General features: G+C 35.6%; 1 protein-coding gene across 1 annotated transcript in view; it reads left to right on the top strand.

The window, feature by feature from the left end:
- Positions 1-555: 555 nt before the first annotated feature.
- The window catches only part of ALG6 (ALG6 alpha-1,3-glucosyltransferase), a 20,627-nt gene continuing 10,312 nt past the window's right edge, over positions 556-10,870 (top strand). The window contains exons 1-5 of the mRNA XM_010169264.2: positions 556-671; positions 4,365-4,449; positions 7,256-7,345; positions 8,309-8,397; positions 10,856-10,870. The exon at positions 10,856-10,870 is cut by the window's right edge and continues 77 nt beyond it. Coding sequence (XP_010167566.1) covers positions 590-671; positions 4,365-4,449; positions 7,256-7,345; positions 8,309-8,397; positions 10,856-10,870 — 361 coding nt within the window. The 5' untranslated portion in view covers positions 556-589. The remainder of the gene's footprint in view (positions 672-4,364; positions 4,450-7,255; positions 7,346-8,308; positions 8,398-10,855) is intronic.

Here is a 10,870-nt window from a genome sequence, read left to right as displayed (position 1 = left end):
TTTACAGACTTCTCTGAAGAGGTGTTTTTTGTTCAGTGTCAAATATTAGTTTGTGAACTACTTAGCATATGTAGTTGGCATGAGTATGTTGACCACCACTGCAATCTTTTCTATTGGTCTCTTGTAGAATCTTCCCTTGTCACTTAAAGTCAAACACGCTCCGTGTTTGCATAACAAATTCTGTGGAGCTTATTAAGGTGATGTTTTAGTATGTACATATCTGCACAGCGTAGTGTTGATCTGATATCTGAATTCTCTTACGTGGTTTGAAATCTTTTACACTTTTTCATGCTGCTATTTTAATGTATTTTTTTCAGATGCTTTTTCAGTTTTTAGCTCAGAAGTGGGAGAAGTTACTTTTGGGCAGCATTTGGCTTCATGGTTTAGAAATTCTCCAGTACTGAAAACCCCTCCTGAGTGCCACGTGCTTCCAGATGAAAAATAGTAACAGAATGCTTTTGGGTGGGGAGAAAACCAGCACCATCAGTAGTGCCATGAAATGCCTGGGGAAGAAAACCATGTACAGTATCATTGCAATGATTTTGATGTTTGTTTTCAGGTACCTTTTGGCTTGTCACAAGGACCAGCTATGGAGAAGTGGAGCTTAATGACAATTACTGTTTTACTGGCACTTACTGTACGCTGGGCTGTATCTCTTGGTTCTTATTCAGGTAACACGTGTTCATGGTCTGTAAAACAGCCACGTGAAGGTGAATTGTGGAACTTGTGATAAATGAAAATAAACTTGCATGTAAAATCAGAAATAGGGAGCAGTGTGTTGGACTAGATAATCTTTTGAGGTCCCTTCCAATCCCTAACATTCTGTGCTTCTGTTATTTCAAGGACTGTCGTATTTCAGTGCCTCTCTGTTTCCCTAAGGTTCATACAATACCTTGTTCTTATTTTTTCTGAAGTGTGCAGTGATTAACATCACAGCTGCTTGGATCAAAACACTGAAAAAAACCCACCAAAACTTATTTTTTTTTTTGGTGGAGGGTTGTGTGTGATGGTCACTAATGTTTTAGGAGGAGCCAAAGAACAGCTGGCTGTTCACCCCTCTGCCTTTGTTGTTTCAGTAGCTGCAGAATATTATTGCAGTCTAATTGTACATTTGTTTAATCTTGTCCTTTAAGTTCTGTAACAGAACTTTTTATTTAGATAAAACTGTACTGGTGATAATGAAGACAGGTAAAAGTGATGTGGAGTGAGCGATTGCGCTCTGCCTTGTAGCTGCACGTCCTGCAGATTGTTTACAGCATGAACTAGAGCTATGTTCTTTTAATAGATGGGTTTTTCTCCTCCTCATCTCATAATGCTTGCAAAGAACTAGCACATTTTTTTCCAGACCTCTCAATGCCATTCCTACAGTTAGCAAAAACTTGCACAAAGCTTACTCTCTGCAAATTAAAAAAGATAATTAAAAAAAAATAATTACTTGCAATGCCCATCAGCTAAAGGAATCACAAGCTCAGTCAAAGTCAACTCTGGGTTTCTGATAAGGAAATTGGAGCCTTGTCCCCTGAGTTGTTGGAGCTGTTCAGTAGTATTCTAGTGATTTTAAACTGGTAACTGCTGGGTTTCGTTTGCTCTAAGGTAAGTTGCACGCATACCTTCTTACACAGTGGTTTTATTTTGGACTTGCTTTCTGAAAATGCCATCGTAAGGGATCTGTTCTGTAGTAATTGAGGCTCCCTTTTACCCATCTATAGGCAGAAAAACAAACACCCTGGCTTTTGGCACACAGTACTACATCTCTGTTACACTGAAAGTATTTACAATTACATTACTAACTAGATTTTTTTTAAAGTTTATTTAATTTCATACCAGTCAGGATTCAGAAAATCAGTCTTAAAATAATACCTGAACTAAAATAACAATTTTAAAAATCATTGTTTCCTACACAATGATTGTGTAACTTGTTTTGAAATAGGAAAAGCCGAGTCTTATCCCATCCAGCAAATTATTAAAGCATGTGCTTAACTTTGAGCATTGACTGGCTGAAAAAAAGGCAAACCTGAAGGTTAGGAAGAATTGTCGAATGCATAAGTACACTGGAATTTTTTTTGTCTTTGGCTTCCTTCAGAAGTATTAAACTAATGACAGGAGGAAGGAAAAAAATTGTGCAGGATAACATTTGTACTGATGTGGTCCTGTTTTGCTTTCAGTGCTGCTCAGTGCAATAAATTGAGCAAAGGCTTAGAAGTAGCCATCGTTCCCTGAGCAGACCCTGGTGGAAATGCTGATTCAGCATATTCTGTAACCGTGGGTGGCCAGAAGCAGGGAGGCTGATTCTGGCTGATTCAGCATATTCTGTAACCGTGGGTGGTGTGGGTGGCCAGAAGGAAGGAGGTTGATTCTACCCTCATCTACTGTGCAGTTTTGGATCGCTGTATCCTTTCCATTCTATTGTGTGTCATCTGGCATGCTTTTGGATCCACCTCTGGAATTGGGGTTGTGGTAGTGAGATAACTAACACCTAGTTTTGAAAGGTTACTATTTACAATGACCTTAGATTAGTTGGTCTTGGAGAGTTATTGAGGAAAAATTTGACTTCATAGATTAATGAATTTTTTCATTAGTGTAATTTTTTTTAATGCATTACCAAGCTCCTGGTAAATGAGTAGAAGCTAAATACCTGTGTTGAAAGGCAGCTTCCGACCCTTAAAGGTGTCTGTTTTCAGGTAACAATAAAACTGAATAAGACCACTCTAAATTAAAGTATTTGTGACATTTTTAAAATAAAATACTAAATTTTTATTAATTCTGAATTCTGTTTGGCTTTATAGTGAATGCTTGAAGCAGAAGGAAGCTAAATATCTGTTCTCAAACTAACTGATGTGTGGTCAGTGTCTGCATTTGGCTTTTAGTAAATGGACCTTTAGATTAAGATCTCTTGTCATCATTCTGAAGCCAATTAATTTCATTTTTTTTTTTTGAGAGGGTGAGAAGCTGTAATAAAATGTGTGTGTCTATATATGTGTGTATACAGACTCAAAACCACACACATATACACACACTAAAATTTGAATAATACCTATTTTTGTCTTTCACTAATCCTGTGACAGGTTCTTTGTTCCACTAGATTTATAGCTACAGAATGGACACGGATAAAACTCCTGCTCTCCAGTAACCTCACTTGTTTGGGAAACTTTTAGTTGAATGTGTCCTATAGTGGAGATAATCTACTCTCTATACTATCCAGGAATAAATTAGTGGAGATAACCTGTTCTGTCCAATGCCCAGGAATAAATAGTACATATCTGAACTTGTGTGACTCCCACAAACATAGATCATGTGAGAAAATTATTGATGGCTTTCCTGTGTTTTAAAGAAACTCTTAAATCTCTTGTCTGGCTGGTGTCAATATTTTGCTGGAAGTACGATCAGTCCAGTTTCTGTTCTCAATAAGTGCAGATTAATAGAATTAAATAAAACTCTGTGATAAAGATGCTTATCATAGTGCCATTATCAGAGCTAGGTTTACTTTGAAGGAATTCTTTTTGAGTAGATGTCTCAAGTATTTGCATTGATAGAGCTTTTTTCCATGGGGAAAAAAAAAAATCATCTTGCGTATGCACATGTGAAAAGTGTCCTTTAGCATAACTCACTTTGCAGAGCTGCTGTGTAACAATCACTCAGTTGAAAAATGGGTGAAAGAATTCCTGTAAACCAAACTGGAGCAGTTATAATCTACAAAGCTTTCTAAATAGTAAGAAGAAAATTTCTTCTAAACCTCCTCTGTGTTCTGAGTGGCCTGATTTAATAAATGGCTCATCTTAACTCTTGATTCAGAATCAAGGGGCCAGGGACACATGCCATATTCTTTGCCTTCTAAAGCAGGCAACAGAGGAAAAGGAGAGGAATTGGGGGACTTGCAGCAGGTCCTATTTCTAAGTAAATTTAAAAATAAGGCTGGGTGTTACTTTTAATAGCAAGGTACTACAACGTGGCTGAGACACAAGTGAGAACATTGTTAATTATTATATACTAAGAAAGCATACTAATTCACACAAAATCAGTATAAGATGTCCATTATGTTCATTTTCTTTTTTCAGAGAAAGTGCCACATTTTTCATCTACACTTGGAAATGATTTTTTTTTTTGTCAGATGAGGAAGCAATTCTTCACAGTGAAATATCTTGATAAATGCTTATCACAGAAATATCCAGAAAGTCAAAAGAACACGTAACTTTTTTTTCCCTTCCCTGTTAGACTGCATAGCAGATTAGGTCTCTATTTTATTCTCAAATGTCATAGAGGAATGGAGAATAAAATTAGTAATATATTAATATAGAGATGTGTCTGGAGGAAAGCAGTCTGCATAAACCAAATAAATTCCTAAATAATCTGTCATCTCTTTTTAGGTGCAGGAAAACCACCTCTGTATGGAGACTATGAAGCTCAGAGACACTGGCAAGAAGTTACTTACAACTTACCCATCAGGCAGTGGTACGTAGTGCTGTTGTAGTTCAGGTTGCAAAGGGGGAAATGTAAACTTTGTTTTGTATCTGGTTTCAATACACCTTAAAGATCTCTGCAACATCTACTGTTCTCTGAACTATTCTAAAAAACTTTTTGTAGTAATATATCACCCTCTTTGTAGACTAAGGTACCTTTTTCTTCACAAAAAAATAATAAAATTTTGAACTCTGACTTGCTGGCTGTGAGCTTGTAGAACAAAATATCCTGATGGGTCGGTCTATCTGTTGTGAAGCTCTGGCTTTGTTTTGAATTGACTGGAAAGGTCAAGAAACAATTTTTTTAGGCTTACATGAGAGATCATAGAGAGGCTTGTTCATTTGGTTTAGGAAAAAAAAAAAAAATCAGTTCAGCTTCCTGAGTTCCAGTTCTCTAACGTGCAAAACCTCCTCTGATTATCAGCACTGACAAAGCCAATACAAACTCTGCTCATACCCTAAGCTGAGAGGCAGGGACGTGCCAGTAAACGCAGAGGCTTGAATTCTTGTGCTGGAGGCATAGGCTGTTTTTTACACCTGCAAGTTCATTGCTCACACCCATATTCTTAATATAGATTTTAAAATGTGAGTGTCTAGAATTGAGATATAAGGATAGTGAACTTAATTGGTACAGACCACTTAAAACTGTAGGAAAATTATTAATTTTTTTTTCCATTATTTCTAATATTCCTTAGATCTTGCATGGAACAGTTAAAATTCTTTAGTCTGTGTATATGCTACGACACAAATGGGAAGAAATTGAAACTCCAGGTCCTTTTCCAACAGGGATCATTGCATTCTGTTTGACTGGAGTAATTTTTTTTCCTCAGCTATCTGTTGAGGAACAGACTGATATGACAGAATAGAATATTAACTCAATTGTATTTCTATAAATATATGTGGGGCCAATTCTGAAAGTACAGCGCTCTGTAGAACTCTGCAGATGACTCTAGATGGTGATTTCAGATCATCCCTTGTATTTGTATTATCATTTCTTTTTACAGTTTTCTGGAATATCCCAACACTTCATTATGCTGGAGTTGAGATAATGGGGAGCTGACATAATAACAGAGCTGACAGCTTTGATCCACTCTGATATGCAGAGCTATATGTACTTAAAATTAAGAGTTATAGCAGTTGTTATTTGTAAATGAAACTATATTGCAGGCTGGGTTTAGCCTATAGGCTGCCAGTTGGGCATCTCGGTCTTGTTGTATTTGCTCTTGGTTTTATTTATAACAGAAGTTTTTTGGATCGAGTCTACTTTAAGAATTGAATCTCTAATATGGTGAAGTTGTATCAGTCTTGGGTGTTTGGAAAAGAACATCTCAGCTGACAGGAAAGGGTTTACATTCTGGAATACAAAACTGTGTTCCCCTCCTGTATTGTAGAAATACACAGTGTGAAAAGATGTTATATTGTGGTATGTAAAAATAGCCTTCAGATTTGAAGCTGAGATTTTAATCGCTTCTACTGCTGTTATTTAGTATTTAGAAAAGCTGTCTGTGCAGCAAGCACATGGTGGTCTGTAAATTTGTCTAGGTAAATATAGAGAGTAGCTCTCTCATGAGGACGTAGTCCTGTAAGATCTCTTGATCTTTTCACAGACTAAATTGTCCCATTTACTGTTAAACAGGCATGTACAGGTAATGCAGCTGCATGCTCAATGCTTATTTTCTTTGATCCAAAACACAGATTTATTAAAAAAAACCCCAAAACTGCAGTAAACTACAGTACAGTTTGTACTTGTATGAGATTTCTCTGAGCCAGAGGCCAGAATTTAAATGTTTTCTTTTTTTATATTATTCTTCAGAGCCTTGACATTATTTATTAAAGGCTACTTTGCGAACATTCTGTCTTATTATACTGCTAATTAAAACTGTGAAGGCTTTTTTGCTAAATATTACTGAGTATAGGGATTGGGTTTTTTTTCTGTTGAAACTATGAGTTTGTGGAAAGTAAAATTAAAAACCAAAACAAAACTGGAGAACTTACTACTAAGTTGCACTGAATGCCTTGGCACAAGCAATCTTGAATTGTAGGATAAGAAGCAGAGATGCAACTCAAAGAAATTTGATTTATTATCAGTTCATAAGATACTTCAGGCAGCTCATAAGGAATTCAAGAAATATAATTTGCTGTAATAAATGTCCAAAATTGGCTGCCTTTGAAGAGAGAAACTGGAAAAGCCAAGACTTTGCCCCTTTGGCTGTTTAATATCTTTATACCACCCCTTTCCACTTCTGTTCAGTTGCTTTCCAGCAGTGTAACTTCTGCTGGTGGTTTTTCAGAATTTTCATATTAAGACCTGTTGAGCAGAAGCAGTTTACAGCTTGCTACATTACAGTCTAAAAACAGAGCAGCAGATAAAATTTAACTATTCAGAAGTCATTGTCACATATTAAATGTGCTGTCCAAGTCCAGAAAAAAAAAAGGAATCTAGGAAAAAGGTAAGGAAAAAATCACTAGTGAATTCTATTTCTTTTGAAATTTCCTTTTAACTGCATTGTTTTTATTTTCTTTTTGTCAAATTGACTGCTGTCTTCTGGAATAATTGACATACATGAGAAGTGTAGGTTGGGTTTGTAGATGGAGGTGAGGACCTGCAGAGCCTACCACATAAACAAATCTAGAGCCACAGTAGATGTGTACAACTATTTTTGTGCAGGCTTTGTCTTAGTGGATGGAATTTTGAATGCATTAATAAAAATATTTGATTTAATACTCAGCCTTTTCTTTGGGCTGAAACAAAGCTGGAAATTTAGATCCTTATTTATATTTATATATTTTTTTTTAAGGTACTTCAATACAAGTGACAACAACCTACTGTACTGGGGCCTTGATTATCCACCTCTTACTGCGTATCACAGTTTTCTGTGTGCTTACATGTAAGTTTGTTATTTTAAATACTTATTTATATGGAGAATACAAAACACTAAATTTGCCTCTCTCTTTTTTTTCTTCCCCACCCCCTTTCTTTTTTTTCTTTTTTAATTTATTTCTCTCCTGAGGAGAGAAACTAGTAGCTAAAAACTATCAATCTGGGGCAGCTGATGAAATGGAAAGCATTGTTTGCTACTCTAAAGCTAGGGAAATAGATTTTATGTGTATCCCTATTTCTTTAATACTGCTATTTTTCTGTCTTGTGACTATTGCAAGGAGGACTGAAAGGTTACATTCTTCTTTTTGCCAGGCCCTTAAATTTTAGCAGATGTAGATGTGACTTAGATTTTTAGCTTTCCATATTAGCCACCGTTGGCTCAGTGATGCACAGAGAAAAGTGTTGCAGGAATCGAGTGCGTCGCATGGGAAACCTCTCTTGTATTGAGAGCCCAAGTGACATTTGATGACTGGATATCATGTAAATAGAATTCTGTTATTGGAATACTTTTTCCACAAGGGCTTTACTGCTGTTGGAATGAGACTTATGGAATAAGAATGTAGGTTAAAGTGCAGAGGCACAGCTATGTGAGGCATCTGTGTGAACTGTAAATGGTTTATATTTAATACTTAAGTATGAAAGGTATTTACAATTGTTTTTTTAAAAGTCAGTGGAACTAGACTGAAGGTGGTTATCTTGTCCTAATAAATATTGTATTCCATTTTTACTGTTTTCAAAGATTTTTTTTTTTTTCTTTTTAATTGTGAAATAGCAGCTAAAGTCTATAGTGTAAACTGGTCTAGTGGTGATGAAGCTCTTTCATTGATCACTATTGCTCTTTGAAATATTTCTTCTCATTCATCTTAATTCTTGGAATATGCTCCCGTGCATGTCATCTTTATTGCTGAAAGGGGTGTAAAGGGAAATGAGAACTGTCTCCATTTTGATGTGTCTGTACTTTGTTTTACAGTGCAAAGTTAATAAATCCTGATTGGATTGCTCTGCACACATCTCGGGGGTATGAGAGTCAGCCGCATAAGTTATTTATGCGCACAACAGGTAGGAAAATTATATTTCCTTAGGAGGATCATACAGATTTGTCTCGTTTACTAATTCAGGGTGTTTAATATAATGCAGCTTCTCTGTCTTCATCAGTTTATTCTAAATTCTTTGACTCAAGTGGCTTTGCAGGTCCATTTATGAACCTTCTGCCATAATTTGTGAAGCTGATAAATACAAAATGTATAAACAAGTTTTCAGCCAAACTGGTTCAGTAAAATCTCTAAAATGAAGCTCATATTTTTTTGTAGCATAGACTGCCATAATTTGTGAAGCTGATAAATACAAAATATATAAACAAGTTTTCAGTCAAACTGGTTCAGTAGAATCTCTAAAGTGAAGCTCATATTTTCTTTGTAGCATAGACCCATTTTTTGAATTTTGTATGTAATATTGTTGTTTTGCCTTCTATTCTGATAGATTTCATTTTCAGTTTAGCTTGCTTTTTATTGTAAACTTATTTTGCCTGTAAACTGGCATTCACTGACTTGACTTGACAGCCTCTTAGTGTCTCAGAGATCTTTATTATGAACTGTTATACTTTACCTGAAAGGGGGAGAGAGATGATATTTTTGAAGATGTCACTTTTCTTTTAAATGGTCACCACTTTCTAGAGATAAACTTCTGTTAACAAATCACTAGAAATGTATTTAACCACTTTTATCTTTCTTTATTTTATTGTTTATTTTTATTTTTTATTCTTATTTTTTTGTTTATTCTTATTTTATAAGTTTATTTTTCTTGCAGTTACTCTTCTAACCATTTGATTATTTTGAACTATTATTTGAACTACTAAAATAAAACAAGTGCAGAAAAAAATTGTAAATAATTTAATTCAGTAACTGTATCAGTAGGACAGCAACGTGGCCAGTGAGCTCTTGTTCTCTAAGCAATGGCAGATGCCATATTATCCCTTTACTGTTTTCTTTCATTTGGAATCTGCCTTGTGCTTCACCTAACAGTGGAGTTCCACAGAATGCTTTCTGATTGCAACAGCAGAATTTGTTGTTCATCAGTAGCTTTTCTGTACTTCACAAACCTTTCAGTCTGGTCTCTAGTAATTGATTGAATTGAAAAGAAATAAAAATCGCTAGAACTTAATTACCCTTGAAATGGTCTTTATTAATTTTGAAATCAAGTCACTTGACAAACCACTGATGGATCTAGGGGAAGTGTTAAACACTTTTTAGCAATAGCCATTAGAAGAATGCTTTAAAATAATTTGGAATGGTCAATGTTAGCTGTTGGTATTGCACCTCTGTTTTAAGTAACAGTGTATTTGTTTTGCTAACACCTTGTGTGTATTTGTTTAATTGTGGCATAAACCTGCAAAACAATTCATCACTGAATAACTGATATCTTTAAACATTTTTTTTTCCAAAGCCTGTGACTAAAAAGAGGCAAAGTATAACTTTCCCTCTTGGAATAATTGCACATTTTCTGAAACTGGTTTATAGAAATAATCTGAGCTTTTTATCAAGCTTTTAAGACAACGCTCAAGAAGAATTCGCCTGATGCTTTAAACACAAGCAGGACTTGATGTAATTCTAGGCAGGTGGACCTACTGGTTCTGTTTTCTTGTTGACCCTCTTATGTATATTTGCTGTAGGCAGATGATCAAAGCCAAATAACTAGTTTCAGTCTATTTATCCACATCACTAGTAGTTCACACAGATTGTTATAATCTAGAGCTTCTTAATAGTTTGTGTCTTCAGACTGTGTGTTCCATCAAACCATTTGACTGCATCCAGTCGTAGCTGATTTCTTTTGGGAATTAAGAATGCCTCCTCTCCTTTTGGCATGTGAGGAACTAGAGTGTGCTCCCTTATTGACTGAGGCTGTGCCAGAAGCCAAAACAGCTGAACACGTGGAAGCAGCAGCTTTTGGACATCAGAAACGATAGCGTTAGAAACATTAACAAGATCAAATTCTGTAGACCTAGTTCTTCTTGTCCTTTGAAGTGGAACTACCCAGTTTATTCTAACGAAAGACTTTCTGCTATTTTAATGTTTATTTGCCTATACTTTTTCCTTGTCATCCTGAAAATAGTTTAAAAAAGAAAAACCCCAACCAATAAACTAGCTTAGGTGTAACTGCCAAATCTGAGCTTTCTTTAAAACAGTGAAACATAATGTAATGCAATGTAAGACAATAAAAAGCATGTTCAGCTGAGACTGTGGTCACATGACTTTTGAACTTCAGTTGAATCGAATGACTAAAGTCAAGTTTTCAGTGAGGATACAGATGCAAACCCCACACTCAAATGGTAGGTGACTAGTCTCACTCCTCCACTGTGTAGTTGTTATGGTCTGAGGTTTTTTTACACTAAATACAACCAAGATGTGGAGCATCAAGAAGTGAAAACTGTAAAGCAGAGTCAAAAGATTCCCAATCCAGATGAAAATACGCAACTTGAGTCGCATTAAGATGAGGTATGTGGGGGGATTCTAACGTAAAGTTAATCTTTATTTTT

Source organism: Antrostomus carolinensis, unplaced genomic scaffold (assembly GCF_000700745.2).
Source record: "Antrostomus carolinensis isolate BGI_N321 unplaced genomic scaffold, ASM70074v2 scaffold1076, whole genome shotgun sequence".
NCBI classification, from domain to species: Eukaryota; Metazoa; Chordata; class Aves; order Caprimulgiformes; family Caprimulgidae; genus Antrostomus; species Antrostomus carolinensis.
This window is presented reverse-complemented; position numbering and strand designations above follow the sequence as displayed.